Source organism: Tauraco erythrolophus, chromosome Z (genome assembly GCF_009769465.1).
Source record: "Tauraco erythrolophus isolate bTauEry1 chromosome Z, bTauEry1.pri, whole genome shotgun sequence".
In the NCBI taxonomy this organism is placed as follows: domain Eukaryota; kingdom Metazoa; phylum Chordata; class Aves; order Musophagiformes; family Musophagidae; genus Tauraco; species Tauraco erythrolophus.
Window position 1 is genome coordinate 36,798,628 of NC_141496.1, and position 20,942 is coordinate 36,819,569.

Sequence of the window (20,942 nt, forward strand, 5' to 3'; positions counted from 1 at the left end):
CTAAACAATTTTAGGTAAAAACCAGTGTGAGTTAATGGTTCAAATCAGTCTGATTCTTACCTTTAAGTATGCCTGGAAAAAAAACAAATTGTGATGATCTCAAGGAAAGCTCACTATGCAAGTATACTCTGTCTGTTTTCCCATCAAAAGCACAGGGGAAGAGCAAGAGAGAAGCACTGCAGTATCATTTTTTTGTTTTTTTTTTCCCTGACCAGAGAAGACAGAATCTTACTCTCCAAACCAAAAGTACTAGGACTGACCCCTTGCTAAATTCAGTCTAAAAGGCAACATTTCCAAAATGAATTTGAGAAACAAGCAATTGAAAGGCACAGAATAAGATATTCCTCCATACATGAATACTGAGGATGATTTCAGATTATACTGATTATTAGGAAAAGAGTGAGAATACCGTTATGTTTCCCAGAGTGCCTTGAATTCGTCTGATAAACAGTGTAATACTTTGTGGCCCTTCCCACACTGAGGGTTCTGTATAGTTACTCTCAGTTAATGATTCAGGAGCAAACTGTACAATTCCATTGGGATCACCAAACTTCTGTATCTGTAGGGAAGTACAAAAAAAAACAAACAAAAAATCAGAAACGTAGAGTGAGTCTCATTCAAATCACTGAGTTTTTCACTTTTAGATGCTACAGGGCACATATCTACTAGTTCTTCCTAATAAGTCTTCTCCTTTTAAGAAGATTTAAGAGTATATCAGTAGTTTGAAGAAAGTCTGAAAGAACAAAAAAAAAGCCCCAGCAGACAGGATCATCGAGTTATAAAAAGGGAATGATATCAAGCTCATCCGTGCACATACACAAACACACACATGCACACAGACTGTTACATGAAATCTATAGGTGACTTGCTCTTTTGTGAGAAAATTCTACAGTGATATGTAAAGAAGCTTAAGCAGGATCTAAACTGAATAGGAGTCAAAATCATACTAAGGGACAGCAGAGAAAGTATGAACGTTCTCTTTTCAGTTTTCAGTCCCCCTGTCCAAAGAAGAAAAGGACAGTTTTATTCCAAATGCTGTATCTGAGTATTTTGATATTCAAGCAGGAATCGCTCCGGCACCTTGTGCTAGTGTAAAGAAACTTCTAACATTATCTTTGCACACTCATTCCTCTGGGATAGAGCTTGTCCATATCCACCTGCATGAATCACTAGCTGCAACAAGAATTCATGGTGAACTGCCTTACAACGAAGCTGTAACATCAGCGTCTACTGAGAAACCAATTCATTGGTGTGCAGGGTGAAACATTCCAGTCCAAGGAAAAACCTGAGTCCCTGAAGGAGAAACTGAGGAGTCTGTAGAGATAGGAGCGATTTCCATTAACAGTCTACAGAAAAAAAAAAAAAAAAAAAAAAAAAAAATCTAATTTCTAGGATAGAGGTTGGGTTTTGTTTCTTTGGGTTTTTTTTTTTGTGGGCTTCTTGTAACAGCCTTATAAATATTTTCTTAGTTGCAGTATCCCTAGAGCAATAATTTGTCTTTGACAACTCCCTCTGCCTTCTCCCAGAAATTTCTGTATTTGTCTTGCTCTGCAATAGTCAGATTCTCTCCTTCCTTTTCTATGTAATAGCTGGAGGAGAAGAAGAGTTCAAGAAGGGATGAACGACAAACTGACATTTAGAAATGAGGAGTCAGTCGATGTTTTCTCCAAAGCGAATCACTGAAATCTGCAAATAAGAGGGTCAGGTCAGGGCTTATACACCAATTTTAATGACAGAGTCTTTGGCTTTTTTTTTTTTAAGAAGTGAAGCTGCAACAATACACCTAAGAAGCACAAGGGACAAAAAAGCCAAACTATGCAATCATTATGATTAATTTTCAAAAGATTTTCAGGATAAATACCAATAGCAACCGAGATCTCAGAAGAAAGAAAAGCAAGAATGACTTACTACTAGTGTAATGCTGTTTGCCTTAGGATCTATTTCTGTTTCACCTTTCATAAGGCTCAGTCTAATAATGAAGATCTCCTGAACTTCAACTTCTTCATGAGGATAGATTTGTAGATTAATAGTTCTTAGACCTCCTTCTCCTTCTCCAAAATAGAATGAGCCATTCACAGGGTCAGCAATGTCACTATTCAGAGGAGATAAAACCTCTTCTGAATTGGGTCCCAAGATGTCCCAATTAATCTGTGGAAGGTAGCAGTTTCAGATTTAGAGTGGTGATACATTATAATAGCCTCCCAGGGGTAGAAATGACAGAGTACCACAAGTGACAGAAAAATTCTTGTATTTGGTAACCAGCTATGTCTAAATCTTTGCTGTTAATACAGAATACAAAATGTTAATAATGAATTCTACATGGGAAAATGTATCATCCTTTGGAAAAATAAACATGACGAATTACAAATGGAAATTTTGAAGTGTTAGTGTCCTGGGACAGACTTAGTTTTTCTTTTTAGTTAGCTATAATGCCAGTTTATTAAATTCTAGATATTAGTAATAGAAAAGAAGAGAAACTGAGATTTCTTTAGCACATAACAGGAAACACACAGGCCAGCTTCTATTTTTCTCGCTTCAAGGTTTGTTCTGTGAAGCTCCCCAAACGAGTACTCATGATCAAAGCCATTCCCTGTGAAATGTGATATCAAGACTGAAAATGAGAAATATTTTCTGCAAGAAAAGTTTTCAGTCCATCAAATTATGAATCATACTTCTTCAGTCTGATTAAAAGCTAGAATATTTTCACAATTTCCCACAAATTGGATTGCTTTTGAGGAGGTCATATTCAGCACTTTAAAACTATTGGTTTGGTCATTTAATTGTTTTCCAGTTTTCTCCAATGACTTCTAGAAATAGTCAAAGAAGACCAAGGCAATTTTATATGAGGAGGAGCTCATGGTCTTTAATGCCAGCTTTCCAGTCACTTGCCAAGACTGTGAAAGGCCTACCTCGGTTCATATTTGTACTGTCACTTTGACAGTGGTTTGTATAGAGTAAAAAGAAAATCTAGAAAACTCAAAGCAAAGAATTTACTGAAAAAAAAAAAATCTGATCAGCTTTAGGAAGTAATTCAACTGAATTAAATTAAATTAAATTAGTGGTGGTGCATGAAATTAACCATGTTTTCGACGGGATTAGGAGCTAGTTCAAAACAAAGTACATCAGACCATAACAAAAGAAAGCAAGCAGGAAGAAAAAGAGAAGATTAAAAGAGTAAAAACGTTTTCTGTTAAACTGCAACCATATGCAATTCACGCTTAATGAAAAGTTGCAAATCAGCCACAAAGAAGCTCTTAAAGGAAAATGCAGGAGCTTTTTGACCTTGCCATTGGAAAGCATGCAGCTTTGGACAACCAGAGCCCACCTGTGTTTCCCCTAACAATCTTCCAGTCCTTTCCAGCACCAGGGACACTGCTGTAGGTGTATCAGGGTTGGGAAGAGTAATTCGACTTTGGTTAAGAAATCGGACGATGCCCTGGGGGGAGTCACTTTTAGCAATAGTGACCAGGGTCACTAGGTGGAGCCCAAGGACTGCTCCACCAGTAGCTCCTGTCAGCTGGATTTCAAATTGCTCTGCAAATTCACTGCATGGAAAAAAAAAAGGAGATTCTGAGATATGCAAGGGAAAAAAAAAAAAAAAAATTAAAACCATATCGAGTAATTCAACTATGCATCCAACTGGATCTGGATAAAGGTATACAGAAGTCATCTCTGTAAGCATATAGCAGATTCCTCCCTTTTACATGGAATGGCAATATCTGAAATAATGTTGTATTTTCTACTCATATTGAACTTAAAAAAATATGGCAAATATTTTATTATTCACAGCAGTACTATTAACACCCAAAATTTCTGATAATCTAATTAAAAAATGTATTTGTTAGCATAAAATTCAACAGGAACTATGAAACTCTAATAATAACTTCCCTTTTCCCCCTTTACACATGCGTGATTTTTGAGCACTGCAGAAATTTGTTTTTCAGTTCCAATTCTACACACAAACATACACACAAACTAAAAAATGACTTCTCAGAAGTAAATTGGTGAATAAATATCTGAAAAAATAATTACCTTTCTTCATCATCTATAATAGAGATATAAATAAAAGTCTGGTTCTGGCCATGATTAAAAATGACAGAATTATTATGGATGACATAGTCAACACCATTGGGAAGTGCAGAAATACTTCGAGAAAGAAAATCAGCTGTTACATAGCCATAAGTTCCACGTTTTCTCACAACTGGAATCATGATTAATCCAGCATCCTCTTCCACTGCAAGAATAATTAAGAAAAAGTTATTTTATTTCAAAACTTACACCATAGCCATAGACTTATCTTCTAGAACACAGTGAAAACTTAAGGCAAACTTACCCTGTAGAAGGATATACTCTGGATCAAACTCTATGATGCCTTCTGCATTATCACTTTTTGCTATAGTTACTCGTACTGTGGAGATATTTCCTATTATTGGAGGTTGATCCATCTGTAGACCATTTTCTTTTATGGAAAAATCAAATCCACTTGCAAGAACGTAAAAAAGAAAATTACATTAAAAATTTTTGTGAAAGTATTAAGGCACAGGTATTACAACTTGTCAGTTACCACAAATAATTTTATTTCCTGACAGTTATCACTGAAGACTTTCTAGTCACAATTTTTCAACATATTATATATGCAAAACCAGTAGTTTATTCATAGAAATGTTTGTCTTTCATTTTTTCTTTCTCATTTTATCTTTTTAATTGAATTTCATGCAGCTTGACAACTCGTATGTAATATATGGAGTTTTAGCTTTCATAAATCTTTATCAGCAAAATCTTTATACTAATGTTAAAAGAATTGATTTCCCCGTACATCCAATTTCTATTATGATTACTATTATAGCTGTTGAATGAAATTTTACAGTAAAACAGACGAAATCCAGCAGTGGCTTTACGCAGGTAGATCAGATTTCAAATCTAGTTCGTACTTCTGCTTGTAATCAATCAACTGGGAATTTTATCTTTACCTTCCTTGGAGTTCCACTTCGGTTATCACCACTGAAAAGTCTTCAGGACCTTCAGGAAAGTCATCATCATGAATTTCAACCAAAATTACTTTAATGTCCTCATGTGGTTCAAACAACAATTCCCTTACTGTGGGAGTGAAATCATTTCCCTCCTCTGCAGTCCCATTTATTATCTGAAAGCAAAGACGTACTTTGCCATAGGATCCCCTGGAACGCACAATAGTGATGTTAACCTGAGGGAAAGAGGACATTTTCTTTAAAAAATGGCTTTGTTCTTCTGTTGTAATTGCTTTTAGGAGACTGTTCTAAAGGCATCTTTTCAATGGTTCTGTCAGGTAACAATTTGCTTTAGTGAGTGCAGAGTATGTCTAACTTAGCAGACAGCCTTCTTTCTCAGACTATTAAAAAATTTCAAAAGCCTCAGACAGTAATTCTGAAGACTGAGATATGATAAATTCAGAATAAGTCTTTGGTTTATTTTTTCTGTAAAGTTAAGCATAAATCTAGCAACAATATTGATATCTATTGATATTTTACATAAGAAGGAATTTTTATCTGATACCCATTTTTCTTCTTCTGTTGTTTGCAGTAGTTCCCGTGAAAATGCAAACTCTCCATATGGAAAATCACTGGCAGCCATGGTAATATTTGCTGTGCTGCTAGATTCATTTATGAGTCCTCCATCACTGATTCCAGTTAGTTGAAACTGGTAGTAATGCTTCTCCTCAGGACGGTTGTCATCCACAGCCTAGGGAGAAGAATCAATGAAAACTATAAGGACTGGATGATCCTTTGAGGTCCCATCCAATCCCTAACATTCTGTGATTCTGTGATTCTGTGATTTAAACCATTTCCAGGGGGAAGGGTATTCCTAATTTCTAACCAAGATACTAGCTAAATAAAATTAATTACTTGAAATAGCTACACATGTAAAATCTCTCACATACCTGTATAAGAACAACTGCTGCTGACTGTCTATCTCGCATTGTCAAGGTTCCTGATGTCTCAATAAATTCTGAATGATGAGGAGGTGTTATATTCCAATATATTATGATCTCACCAAAAATCCCTGGGCCACGTACCAGGCTGCAGGTAAGAACACAAACATGGATTTTATTTTCTACCTTTAATATTTGATATCCAGTCCAGAGACAGACAGTACGTCATATTATTGTGCATGAAACAAATGTTATCAGCACTGTGAAGCTTGAGTTTTAACGTATTCAGTCACTAGTAAGATCTTTACAATTTCCTCTTAAGGGCAATAACAGTTCTGCAGTTCTGTTTTATTTCCCTGTGTTGGGAGGCATCTTCAGCTGTGTTTGTACTCAGAGTGCTTTAAAGTTTCTTTGCACATATAGCCCAAAGGTGGGGGTTGAAAACTGAGCTTTCTTGGTTCCATTCTGCTTTTCAGGATGTAGTCATGCAAGACAGAAGGGAAATGAGACTTAAGGGCAATGCCTAGAGGCAATTTGGGTTTTACAGCAAAAGGACACTAGAATACTACAAGATCACTTGAGAAATGTTCTGTCTGCTGCTTGTCTGAAAACCTAGAGCCTAATCCTACTCATGAGATCACTCTTGGTGAACTAAGTCACAGCAAAAATTTGCCTATACCTAACACAATCTACCACATGATCTACAACTACTGCTGCACAAAACATCACTTTGTCTTTTCAGCTTCTCAGGGCAGCATAAGAAGCTGTTTGGTTGTTTATATTTGCTGGATCACTAAGGGAAAGTGTAGTAACTGTTTTTACCAATACTCTTAGAAGGTATGGCAACATCTTCATTTCTTCATCCTGTTTTCAGTTGACTGAATGTAGTGAAATGATTGCATCTTGTTTCAACTAAAAATGCAGTTCCTGCTTTGGTTATGCTAGCCCTCACAGCAATATGCTGACATACAGTTCAAGAGCCAATCCTGAACTGAATCCTGAAAAGCACAAAGCATCTTCAAATGTCATTGATCCCCTTCCTCCTTCTCCTTTGACTAGAATCCTCTTTCCTTTAATGCATCAATGTTGTAAATAATTTGAAGACTGAGAGGAATATTCGGAGCTCCACAGTAATATTGAAAAGACACACAGATAGTATATTCTGACCTTCTTTGAAAATAGGCATCTAATTTTAAAAATAGTTCTGATTTTAGAAGTGATAATGAAATGCAGCATTCAAGAAATTCTTGTGAAATGTAGAGTCTCATAGTTTTTGAAACTGAGCTGTTGTCCTTTCTTTGGAAAACACAGTGATGTACTCACCTAATAAGAGCAGTTCCATTATAATTTCCTGAAGGTTCTCCAATCAGAACATGCTTGGATGAATGGGCTATCCCAACCACCCCAGAAGCTCCTTCATCGCCCAAAATAATGATGGTTGCAACACCTACGAAGAGAACAAAGCTTCTCATGGTAAATGAACAAAGCGTCTCATGGTAAATGAAAGTTAACTAATCAGCTATTTTTTTGTAAATTTTGTGATATGAGTGTTAAGCACCGGCTTTCTAGAGAGCCCATGGAATCCCCATCCTTGGAGATATTCCGAATTTGAGTGGACAAGGCATTCAGCAACCTGATTTAATTGTGAAGTCTCCTGTTCATTGAGCAGGTTTTTCAATTAGATGACCTCCCTGGACAGTCCCTTACAAATTATTCTGCGATTCTTACAGATCTGAACCTGGTTTTGGTTTTCGATTCTTTTTGTTAAAGAATTCTTTATGGACAATGTTAACTACATCAACACAAAAGTCTACACCAACAATTAATTTAGAACGAAAAATTATGATATAAAATTCTCTTTGATTTCTTCAGGCAAGGAAACAATTTAAAGAGGAAAAGACTGCCAGTCAAAACTGCTACCAACTAGCTGCACATGAAATAAACAGGCACTGCAGACTAAAATAATATCAACAGACTTACTAGAATTCTCATATGAAATGTATCAATATGGAATGTAATGAATTAATTCTTTACCATTTACAGGGGAAATCTCTGCATCACCAGTAGAAACTAGCTGAATGGTAAATGTTTCATTCCCTTCCAGCAGACCATCTTGTACCGCATGTAAAATAATCAACTTCTGGGATTCAGTCTGCATCATGTAAAGACCAGAAGATATACATATATATACACATATATATATCTATAAAGCGAAACTAAAAAAAAATGATATTATGAAAAAACGTGGGTTTTTTAAACAAATCAAACGTTAAGCATGCATATCCTTGATATATTATGTAATATTTTTTAAATATGAAATTTCAGATTTGGTTTAAATGTTCCTCACAGATTAATAAACAGTAAAAATTGCCTCTCACACATTGTGTGCTACCCTCCAAATACCCTGGCTGTTGTCAACTGAATAACAATTGAAATTACTTTTAAATTGTATTCACATAGAAGGTTTCAACTTCAAGGAAACTTTCTAACCGATATCTTTTTCATCGGGAAGTGCATGTTCAAGATAATGCATACATTCTAAGGATTAATATTACTAAAATTCGATATATTCGGTCACAGCAAATTCTTGTCTAATACATATTTTTGTCAATGGGCAGTAGCAAATGCTTAAAATAAGAATATAGGAAAAAAAGCTAGGTACAAATTGTATAACTTTTGTGCACTATACATACTAAATGTATATGCATACAAATGTATTCTTACATTTCTTCTTATAAGGAACTTATAAAAACAACATCCAGGACTATCAGCAGAGAAAAGATAGCAAAATGATAACAAAACTTTGCCAAATACTGGTGGTCTTAACAAAAATAACTGTTTTCCAGTTGACTAAAAGTTTTTAAAGAAACAACTGGTGTGTCTATTTATTTAACACAAAACAGCCTTGTACACATAGAATAGACTATGGTTTATGTTAAAACATTTTTCTTTATTAAGTATTTCAAGTAGACTGTAAAAGACCAATTTTAAGATAACAATAGCTTGACAATATCAAATACTTCAGCTTCTACTTCAGAGTTTTAACCCGCCATAAAACACAAATCAAATAACACTGTCCAGCTTGAAAGTCAGTAGGGTGTTTTACTATTTATTAAATCTGCAAATTTTGAGCATTCATTTAACCTTCTCACCCTTTCAGTATCAATTTTCTCTTTCAGTTGTCTGATACTGCAATAAAATAAATGTTTCTGTAATCATTCTCCACATTCAGTACATTTCTGCTTCTCTTTCTTAATTGTAAAAACAGTTCAGATTTGAAGAGCCTGTCTTCCTGATGAGTACATTATGCTGCCTTAAAAAGAGCATGCCAGCTTTCTTTTTCTGTTTGAAAAACACTGCATACTGTTATCCCCACCAGTTCAAACTTGACTTTTCCTAGTGTTGTAATATTTAGTAACTCCCTACTTTTATAAACACATAACAACCATGCAAACACACATAAGAAGAAAGTATTTATACATCTAATAGTAAATAATCTATTGCAATGTCAATAAATACCTCATTGAAGTGAAGGGTACCATTCAGAGGGGTCAGATCGTATCTGGCTGCTTCCTCAAGAATCCATAACACTTTAACTGCTCCTCGTCCTCCTTGACTTCGACTTACGGTGAGCAATACAACTGCAGCAGAGTCATCAGGCGTCTGAGGTTCCTTCACTGTTACCTAATGAAGAAAGAGAAGGAGGAAGTAGGAAAGGCTGCAGGAAAAGGCATCGATACTGACATGAGATAAAAACCAAAACCATTGTCAATGACAATATAAAACAAGGACAAGACTGAAAATCAACAGGAAGGTAATAAACGTAGGGAATGTGTTGAATTCTGCTAGCAAAGATTAGTCACTTGTGCTATTTTGGTATGCCCTATGATTCAAAACAATTACAGACAATGAGTCACAAGCAGGCACAGCACCAGCAAAACGGAAAGCAGAAGAGTCATTCACCGACAAGAACTAAGACAAGAGAATTTTCTTTTCTTTCCAAACTTTACTTTCAGTAATACAGATTATTACAAAACCATTTTAATATTCAACAGAGCACGAAAAATCCTACCTGGGATGTCCTGAACTGTTCGGGACAGTCGTGCAGCAATCTACATGTAGGCTGCAGCAATTTCATTGTCATTACTACCTTACTCAGTTAGATGAAGACAAGAGCTAATATGCCTTTCAATGAAAGAATCTTGTCTTCCACTGCAACGAAGGCTTATCAAAATCGGCTATGTATTAGTGACACAAACTCAGCATCAAGCTTTAGCATAAAAGAGTGCAATCCAAATCAAACTCACATTCTTTTCTTCAAACCCAAATACTCCAACAGGGGAATCATTTGGTGGAATAGCAACAGTTACCAGGGTGTCAACCCCAAGTCTTGCACCTCCTGTTACTCTCACCAGGGCAATCTTGAATATCTCAAGGAATTCAACTTCACTGTCATCTACGATTGTAATTTCTATTTCTCCTGTAGCCTGCAGAAATTGTTAAAAAAAAAAAAAAAAAGATCAACAAAGTTTCACTTGTAATATTTTGGGAATGTTTTGAAAAATTCTGAAATATAAAATAGATATTATTTCTGATAATAAATAAACACACATTGTTCAGTTATGCTTACTTCTTATCATAATTTTATATCTATAATAAAAGAAAAAAAATTCAAGAATGTTTTTTAAGACCATCAACATAAATCTTCTGTGGTAAAACCAGCAGACAGCTTTGGTTTGGTTCTCAGCAGAATGTGCAGGTAGACAATATTTTACTTTAGCCAAAATTCTGCTCAAAAAGTATATCCTTCTATTTGCCAAAGTTCTGTTCACTTGAAGTCAACCCATTTTGTGCACACTAAGTATTGTCAGGGGCAGCATGAAATTTAAAACTAAAACACAGCTGAAAAATCACACGGGTTTATTCTGAGAATTTGTAGAGAAAACAGGTTATGTTACAAATTTTCAGTGTAACAGTCTTTCTTATTAGAAATTATGTCTTCACTTCTGGAAGACCAAAGGCATACAACCCTTTCTGGTCAATGCTTATGAATATTCTGGTTTTCCATGTTAAAGAACTGAAGTTGGGAGCATCATTCACATACATAAGGCCATAAATAAAAAGTTTCCAATGAAAAGATGCAAATTCTGCTGGGAAAAAAAAAACAAACAAAAAACAAAAAAACCACGAGAGAATCTTAAGCTGGTAACTCAGAGATAGTTAAACTGTCAGCAAGCACATACTTGCCCATCCGCAAAGGTAAGGTTTCCAAATGATGGTGTGAAATCTTCAAAGCTAGCAGTTGAATGAATGGCTTCCCAATACAGAGTTGCTGTCCCAAACCTCCCAGCCTGTCGAACAACTGCAAGTTTCAGTATATTCTGTGGTGGTGGTACCTCATAACCAGCAACAGCTCCAGTTATATCCTGTAAATACAACAAGAAACTGCTGAGTGTCACAGGACACTTTTTTCTTTTTTTTTTTTTTTTCTTTTGCAATACATAATCACTTGTAAATTGGTCTGAATTTAGCATTAACCTTTGTCTGAGCAAAAGTCTGGATTACATGACCTCCTGAGGGCCCTTTCACAATATTCTGCAATACTAGTTTTAGCTTTTCCAGCTCATTAATATTAATTGTGAAGACTTCTAAGAAGAAACTGCTTGTTTGATGTCTGGTTTATGTATCCAGAACAATTTAGTGTCGTAAAGTCTACTAGAACACTGTCAAAACTGGTCTCATAACACAGATTCTTCTGCTGGACCGCTATTTTAAATATTTTTCGTTCAGACTTACTTACCTTTGTAACATTGAAATTAAATACTCCTCTGGCATCATCATTTTCTTCAATTGTTACTTCAGCTATTTCTAACCCAAGCCTCTTCACGCTTGGCTGACCTCCAGTGAGAGAATCGACCAGTTGCACATTAGTAATATTGATTATAAATCCTTCTTGTAATTCAGGAACATCGTCCTGCAAAAATATTTTTCAATGTCACATTTTTAATAAAACACTGTAAGTTATAGTACATGCATAAAGCTGACTATTTATAGGTTGCTTACTGTTCAAAAATTCTCAGCACTTGGGACAATATGACCCATCCCTTGCTACACACCATATGAAAGGTGAGAATACTTTTGCTGAGTTTCAAAAACTGAAGTTGGAGGTCAGATTTTAGATCCATAAGAGCAGTGGAAAGAAAGTATTGCTGTCTGCCGCTTGTTCCTCCTATCCATAAGAGAGGTGGCTAGATTTCAGAAACTAAGCTAGGACTTGAAAAACAACACCTCCATTCCAAATCTATTTAAAGAATATACATATTTTTTGTGAAAAATTAAAATTTTCTGAACTACAAAACAAATCTGTTAAGAAGCATATAAAGTAAAATAAGTTTTTTTAAAGTAAGATTTTCCTTTGTTATTATTATATGTTATAATAATAACATATTTATGTTATGTTATATTATATAGTCCCAAATAATTTTGGGACTATAACAAAATAAAGCATTTGGTTCATTCTCAGCGATGAGTATTCACATTCTTTTGGAAGAGACGGATGCAATTCTTACTAAATACATCCATTTGATGAGGCAAGATACCAGTCTAGCCATTTATAGAATTCTAAATCCTTCTGGTATAGAAACAGTACAATTTCCCTTTTTCTTAAAAGACATTATTAGCTCACGTTGTTGTTAGACTACTCACAGGCAAAATAGTGATTATGACAGAAGTTACTGTTGCATTCTCTGCCATAATGATTTTCTTCTTTTCCAGTATATAATCCTCATTCTCTGTTGCTTGGTTGAAGAGGGGAAGTTCAAAGTTAGGTGTGGTGCTCAGCTGAACAGCAATCTCTCCAACAAACCCTTGTTCTCGGACAATTTGTAAAGTAAGAGTAGTTGAATTCACTGGCCCTACCACAAGGAGGGGAAAAGATCAAGACATAATTGTTTTAACCTTTGCTTTGCTTGATTTTCAGCTTGACTAATTGTAATGAGGCTGCTTGCGAGAGCCCACTTCAATTCTGCTTAGCAACACAACAATACTCCGATAACTCAATGGCTCAGGCAAATGAGCACAGACAAGTGGTGTGAACACACATAGCGTGTACATCTGGAAAGCATTTTAAGGCTACACCTAGAAGAAGAATAAATACTGAATATATACAGTTTTAAATGTTTGCTACACAAGCTGTTAGTTCAACATTGCTATTTTTATCGTTTTCCTTCAAAACTCCCATCTCACTCTTTTGCCCGCCTTTAACATGCCTTGGAGATCACTATTGGTTCCAATACAGAAAGCAGCACTGGAGGCAGTCACTCCGGCTGTAAATCTTACAGAAACCCATTGTGCATTTCCTTAATTCAAATTTTGAAGAAAATGAGATATATTAGTCAGGCTTAGCTCCCTTTTGGGAAAGCAGATTTCCATTTTTTCCAATAAACCACCAAACACAGCATTTGGCTAAAAGTGTTGGGTTTATGACTGGAGAAATAGAAATAGATAGAAACCAACAGGCTTTGTACTATAGACTCGTTTCTGTTATTTGTATTAACTTGATACTACTTCACATTTGGCACCTGTATATAATTCATTAAAAATACAAGATTTAAAGATTGAAAAAGGAACTGTGCAACAAATGAAACCTAAGAACATGCCTTGAACCCTAACTTCAAAGTATAAATATTTATAACGTCTGTGCGCATGTATGTAAGGAACCAACAGAATCCCTTCACAATCCTTTCAGGTGCTAATAAAAGGGCAACGCTAATTCACTTAATTGAACCGGTGAGGAGGTTTTATCTGTAATAATATTCTGATGGCAAATGTACTTTTTGCAAATGTTATTTGTTAATATGGACAGAATATTAAATTGCCAGGAAATTTCAATTGGGTTTTTGAAATATGAATAGCCCATTTTCCCACTTCTCCCAGCCAGCTGTTGGAAAACCACCAGGCTGTAGAGAGTGCCAGAGCAACCAGCTGCCTGGGTCTCTGGTCTGAGCACCGCAGCAGCCCTCCTCTGGCCAGCTGCCTGGCAGATCCTTTATGAATTCACTTTGTGCCTGGAAGGAAAACGGGTATAACCCAATCAAACACGCAGCTGGCAAGCAGAAAACCTCCGATTCAGTTTTCTTGACATGGAATTCGCTCTTGCTTTGCTTCCTTCCTTCCCCTGTCCCACAGAACAAAACGCTTCCATTTTTGATCCAATTCATGAGGAAAGTTGTTCTATGTAAATTATTTTAAATAGTGTGTCAATCCTATTAAGTGGGCAAGATCTGCTTTTTATCTGAATAAAAGTACTATAAAGTACTAGTGATTTGCAACACAAGATGGCCAAGATTTTAATAACTTACCCCCCAAACAAAAATGACTGGAGAATGTTAATATATGCAAAGTGAAATATAGCTTAAAATGTACGTTATGAAATAGCATAGTTAACATATTTTAAAGGACATTTCTGCTACAATTTTTTTACTGAGGACTGCTGATAGATACAATTAAATAAAAATACATATTTTATATGTTATATACATGCACATAACTAATGTTATAGCTTCAACAATGCTGACTTAGAAAAAACACATATTTTTTCCTAAGAAACAAGAAACAAATTTACATTCTGGCTCTGTGACTTTAACGAAGAGAGACTCTGTATGCCACCCAATCACACCGTGTGGAGAGTCACTGGGTAAAATGGTGAGTACAGCTCTTGCCCTTTTGGGATCGATGACAGCTCCTTTCGTGGTATCCTGAACACCCACAGTGGTAACATGGGTGAGTGTGATTTCCACGGTCTCTGAAAGCTCTGCAACGCTGTCCGCGAGAATTGTCAGGGTGATCGTGGACAGGGCCTGACCTTCTGAAAACGTAACCTAAAATTTTAGAGGGGAGAGGAAAAGAAGTCAAATTTCTTCTCAATGCTGTTATACCAATTACTTTGTTCCATAAAAATCTATCATTAAAAACAACCAAACAAACAAAACCACCACCACCCAAAAAAATCCCCAGAATATTAAGGACATGTACAAAAAGTAAATATGAGATCCAGAGAGACAGGTAACAGAGTCACTTTGAGAAAAAATTAATGTAGTAAAATATGGGTTAAAAAAAAATCTGAAACACCCATGACAAAGCAAGAAATAGATTCACAATTGGAAGCATAATAATCAGAGAGATCAAATTCCCAGTAAAGAATGAGTTTAGCATAATCAAGCTATAGGTATAACGCATTATAAACATAATACTATAGATATCTGCATTATAAACAGGCACTCAACCTGAGACCTCTATCTGACAGCACACTCCAAGTTCAGGTAAGACAGTTCAGTCGTTTCAAAGTGATCATATACTTTCATTATCACAGAATCAGACAATGGCTGAGGTTGGAAGGGTCCTCTGGAGATGACCTAGTCCGACCACCTGTGCTAAGAGCTGGTTCAACTAGAGCAGGCTGCTCAGGGCCATGTCCAGCTGGTTTTTGAGTATCTCCAAGGACAGAGATTTCACAGTCTCACAGGGTAATCTGATGCAGTGTTTCATCACCATTACAGTAAAGGGCTTTTTCCTTATGTTTAAATGCAATTTCCTGTGTTGTGCCCAGGGCAGGCACAGGACACAGCCTAAGCATCTGGCTCCAACTTCTTTACTTCCGACCTCATGTATTTATACAGTTGTAAGATCCTCCCCGAGCTTCTTCCCACGTGTCAGATGCTCCAATCCCTTCATCATCTTCATGGTCATTTGCTAGACTCACTCCAATATGCCCATGTCTCTTATACTAGGGAGTGCAGAACTGGACCCAGCACTCCAGATGTGTCTGACCAGTGCTGCGTACAGGGGAGGGATCACCTCCATAGACCTGCGGGCAATGGTCTGCCTTAGACCAGTATGCTTTCCCTAGTCCAAGAACACACAGCTGGCTCATGTTCTACGCTTTGTCTTTCATGATCTATCTTTTAATTTATTCAAAATTATCTGTCTTCACTGAAGTTTCTTGCATAATACACTTAAGACTCTTTCAAACATTGAAAGGAGAGGAAGATTCAGGAAACTGCTGACCACTCAGCATCCTTTCTTCTGCAATTTACTGCATCTGGCTGGAATGGAGTTAACTCTCTCCACAGCAGCCCATATAGAATCATAGAATCCTAAAATGGTTTGGGTTGGAAGAGGCCTTAAAGATCATCTAGTTCCAACCCCCCTGTCATGCATAGTGCCGTGCTTTGCATTTGTGGCTGAAACTGTGCTGAAAACACAGTATTTTGGCTATTGCTGAGCAGTGGTCCCACAGTGCCAAGGTTTTTCATCCAAACCCCTTGTCAAAAGCCAATAGGCTGGGAGTGAGCAAAAGGCTTGGAGGAGACACAGCTCCATCAGCTGACACCAACTGACCAAAGGGCTATCCCACACCGTACAACACCATGTGCAGCAATAAATGCCGAGGGAAAGGGGTGGACATGCACAGATGACCATTTGTGGTTATGGTGTTTGTCTTCTGAATGTCTTCTGAAGCAACTGCTATGTGTGCTGAGGACCTGCTTCCCAGGAACTGGCTGAACATCATTCTGTTGATGGGAAGTAGAGAATAAATCCCTCTTTTTGCTTTGCTTCCATGAATGGCTTTTGCTTTTATCATAGAGTCATAGAACGGTTTGGATTGGAAGGGACCTTAAAGATCATCTAGTTCCAACCCCTTTGCAGTGAGCAGGGGCATCTTTAACTAGACTAGGTTGCCCAAAGCGTCGTCCAACCTGGCCTTGAACACTTCCAGGGATGGGGGAGCCACAGTTTAAAGCCATTGCCCCTTGTCCTATCACTACAGACCTTTGCAAAAAGTCCCTCTCCAGCTTTCTTGTAGGCCCCCTTTAAGTACTGGAAGGCTGCTAGAAGGTCTCCCCGGAGCCTTCTCTTCTCCAGGCCGAACAGCCCCAACTCTCTCAGCCTGTCTCCATAGAGAGGTGCTCCAGCCCTCGGATTATATTGTGGCCCTCCTCTGGACCCGCTCCAACAGCTCCATGTCCTTCTTGTGTTTGGGGCCCCAGAGCTGAATGCAGTATTCCAAGTGGGGTCTCACAAGAGCAGAGCAGAGGGGAAGAATCATCTCCCTTGACCTGCTGCCCACACTGCTTTGGATGCAGCCCAGGATACGTTTGGCTTTCTGGGCTGCCAGCGCACATTGCCGGCTCATGTTGAGCTTCTCATCCACCAGCACTCCCAAGTCCTTCTCCTCAGGGCTGCTCTCAATCCATTCTCCACCCAGCCTGTACTTGTGCTTGGGATTGCCCCGACCCACGTGCAGGACCTTGCACTTGGCCTTTTTGAACTTCATGAGGTTCACACATGCACACCTCTCCAGCCTGTCAAGGTCCCCTGGAGGGATTTCCTCATTAACCACACACAAGCTTTTCCACTTTATTTTCTTCCCTTGTCCTGCTGAGGAGGGGGAGTAAGAAAGTAACTCGGTTGGGGGTTTGCATCCAGCCAAGGTCAACTCACCACATATAAATACGTCAAAAGAATGATGAATGTATAATAGGTATCAATATCACTGCTAATTGAAAAAATGCTTAGTCAACGCTTTTGTTGGTATCATTTCTTTTTCAGATAAAATGATTCAGGAATGCTTTGTTTATATATATTCTTCTTATTTTTCAGATTCAAAGGGCCAACCACTTGTTTAGTTCTCTCTCAACAAGGAAGACATGTCAATAAACACTCAGGCTACACCTATGCTATAATACAAACAGAAATTTCCATTATACACATTATACCTTTACTTTACCTTTCTGTCTCTTCCTGCCTGTAAAAGTATGCAGGGAAAACACATAGTATTCACCTGGAATGCTCAAGGAGTACTTAAATAATTTCTGTATGATTGTTTTGTTATCTTTGATTTTACCTCTGTTGATTTTTTTGTTGTTGTCTTCTACAGATGGCCACTGGGTGCAGGCCCTTGACTTAAAGAACCTGGCATCTGTCAGTCCTAAGGCATACCAAGAGCTTTGGCTAGCAGGAAACACTGGATTTTAACTGGGTTGGAAATCTAGCAGCGTCAGAAACGGGCAAAACTGGGACTTGTGATATTCTCCCAGGCCACTGAAGCTCTCAGTTGTATTGACAAGATCAGATGGAGAACAAACCCTTCCAGATTCCCACCTACACACATGATTTGACACAGTAGCTGTATCTCACAGCAGGAAGAAAGGAAGATGGGAACAGGACACTACAGATACACATTCCTAGTGCCTGGATAGCATTGTAATATCTGGTTCTAGAAGAATAGGAATGATGCTGCAGTATTATGTGTCAGTCAGAAGTGCTAACTGCCAGAAAACAGGAAAGGACCAGGAAGCAGAAATTCACAGAGGAATGGGGCAATCTAACACGTACTATCCTTCTTTCTCAGTACAGGTGCATCTATTGTCTGAGATAATACAGTCAGTGCTTCCCTAATAGCACTGACATTACTACATACCATTCCTGAAGCTGGAAATACATCACTTATGCTCCCATTAGCAACCCACTCTACTGTAACTCGTCCATATGTTCCTATTAAACGTTCAATGTTCAAGGTGATTAAGCTGTCCTGTTCCATTTCTTCAACTTGCTTAAATAAAGAACTCTGGAAAACATAAAGTAACAGAACTATAACACTGTTTTCTTATAAAGAAGAGTTTCTTTAGGGATCTGGCAATTCAATGAGGGCCAGTGACATTGGGCATCAGTTAAGTTAATCTATTATTAAGTAGCTAAATACATATTCGTTGATTAAATTTTTTAAGTCTTAATTTTCAGAGGCACTCAATACATCCAGGTTTAATGGACACAAGAATTTAAAATGTCAGGTCTCTTTAACCTAAGGCAAAAAGACAAGTTTTCATTTTTTATTTTTTTTAATTTTTTGAGTACAGTCTTTTACATCCAAATCATAGAACCATAGAATGGTTTGGGTAAATTGTATGAAGCAGAAAACAAACAAGTGGACCTTTAAGAGAGACATATTTCTACTGATGTTACTTTAATGTTAATCACCCTCCTCATACAAGTCCAGAGGTAATGTTTCATTTCAGAAAGGACTCTTCTATGCTTTATATCTTCAGTATGCATTTACTGTATACCTGTCTGGACGACTTCTACAAATGTTGATGTTTTGATGTTTGATGATTTAAGAATTAACCACTTCAAACAATACCTTCAGTCTCATATTTTTTCCAAATTAATTATTTTGTTCTGGCAGACTGGCTCATCTTCTCACATAACCCAATTCGTATCTTTTTCAGGGAAGCTTCAGAATTGCTTTCTTTATTCCCCTGATTAACCAATCATTAGTGACTCTATGAGGATACCATAGATACCATCTGAGAACTGAATTTTTAAGTTGTTGCAAAACCAATTTGATAAACTAATGTGTTAATCTAAACGTAAGGGGATTACTAAAACCTCGCAATAGGGACAGACCGTGGAACTGATTTTCTATCACCTTGTGTTCTATATCATCATATAGCAATGCTAAATGGATGTTAAAAAGCTTCTAACTCAGGTTGTTACAAGACTTTAGAAAAACAATTCCAGCTTACAGTTCTAGTATGTTTGTGTTTCACTATTCAGAAATTATGTATACATATTTTAGTGATTTACCTTAGAAGTTTTACCTGAGCAAATGCAATAAATCCGTAGGCATTGTCATTGGAAGCAATAATTATGTTGACAAAACCATGAACACCAATCTCTGCACCTCCCTTAGGGTTTTTCAACCACACTTTGAAGCATTCTTCCTCCTCTGGGATGATGTCATCTAGGATATTGACTGCTATCACAGCTTCCATGTCTCCAGGCTCAAATACCAATTCACCTGAACTAGCATAAAAAAACCACACATCAAATAATTATAAACTGAGGATAGCTGATTAATAAACTTCGAAAGCACTGCTGTAAATTTAACACGCATTTTTGGAGTTGGAATTTTTGTTTATATTCCTGAGGAAGTAATAGAGGTTTTTAAGGTTGCAGAGTTTGTGTTGACTTTTTAAAAAAATTACAATAGAACATAGAGTAACTGAAATTAATTCTGAAAGTAACTTAATCTATACTAAATAAAAGCTCTAAAAAAGCAACGTCGTAACTGCAAGTCCTTTCTTGCCATGTTTTAAAGCCAGTTGTGAGGCTATTTGACTTCAGGTTATGTTAAACCTACCTGTGAAAAATTCTCTTTAGTGTTAATAAGCACACAACACACAGAAGTATATAACACTCTCCACTGTAACAAAAACAGTATCACACAAAAAAAAAGTGAGAGCAGGGAGAAATTTATCTAAAACAAATAAACTTACCTGGGTATAAAATCTGACTGGTTGGAGATAGTGGTCAGCTCGTAGATCTGGGAGCTGGACTCTGCGGACAGAGCAATCAAGCTCTTGCTGGAGTTCAGAGACTTTGCAGTAGCTGAAGTGATATGATCTGCATATGGGGCTTTCAGCATTACAGAGAACTGGTTCTCTTCCGAGTTCCAAGAATACAGTGCTGTTGCGTCCTTACCAGACAGGAGGATGTGAACTACATTGAGCAAAGAAGAGTAAAAAGAAATATTCAGTGATATATTTAAAAATTCTCCTTGTCATGCCAGAAATGGCATGGTAGCACAATGATTATAGTAAATTTTAAAACCTGATAAATAGTATGAAAAAATGAGCTGCAATTCCAGCATTACAAACTAGGATTTGAACAAATATTGCCCTTTAAGTCTTACCTAAACCTGAAGGAGGCATGAAAACATGGATGTTTCTTACAGCAGAGACTGGAAGAGACTGAAAGTGTCTAAAGGTAGACTGCCCTGTCTCCCAGATGAAAATTTCAGAAGAATTTCCAGATTCTACAAAGAAGTAAAATGACAAAACTTACATTATTTTGCTGCCTGTTAGTTAAATCGCATACTGATGGCCTTTCAAAAGGCAGAGTCTGGCATCTTTAATTATGAAGTGAGACCAATTATCACATTTTCCTTTTTACTCGGCGCATAACTCCATAGCAT

General features: G+C 37.1%; 1 protein-coding gene across 1 annotated transcript in view; it reads right to left on the reverse strand.

Annotated features, from left to right (window-relative positions):
- Positions 1-20,942, reverse strand: part of ADGRV1 (adhesion G protein-coupled receptor V1) — a 306,160-nt gene that overhangs the window by 206,194 nt on the left and 79,024 nt on the right. The window contains exons 51-70 of the mRNA XM_086628926.1: positions 20,661-20,783; positions 20,245-20,467; positions 19,567-19,771; positions 18,390-18,536; positions 14,532-14,787; positions 12,614-12,822; positions 11,709-11,882; positions 11,152-11,334; positions 10,216-10,395; positions 9,428-9,592; positions 7,943-8,060; positions 7,232-7,355; positions 5,918-6,056; positions 5,533-5,718; positions 4,971-5,203; positions 4,334-4,482; positions 4,033-4,234; positions 3,326-3,545; positions 1,909-2,148; positions 410-559 (exon numbers count right to left, since the gene is read on the reverse strand). Of these exons, the coding sequence (XP_086485052.1) occupies positions 410-559; positions 1,909-2,148; positions 3,326-3,545; positions 4,033-4,234; positions 4,334-4,482; positions 4,971-5,203; positions 5,533-5,718; positions 5,918-6,056; positions 7,232-7,355; positions 7,943-8,060; positions 9,428-9,592; positions 10,216-10,395; positions 11,152-11,334; positions 11,709-11,882; positions 12,614-12,822; positions 14,532-14,787; positions 18,390-18,536; positions 19,567-19,771; positions 20,245-20,467; positions 20,661-20,783 (3,626 nt within the window). The remainder of the gene's footprint in view (positions 1-409; positions 560-1,908; positions 2,149-3,325; positions 3,546-4,032; positions 4,235-4,333; positions 4,483-4,970; positions 5,204-5,532; positions 5,719-5,917; positions 6,057-7,231; positions 7,356-7,942; positions 8,061-9,427; positions 9,593-10,215; positions 10,396-11,151; positions 11,335-11,708; positions 11,883-12,613; positions 12,823-14,531; positions 14,788-18,389; positions 18,537-19,566; positions 19,772-20,244; positions 20,468-20,660; positions 20,784-20,942) is intronic.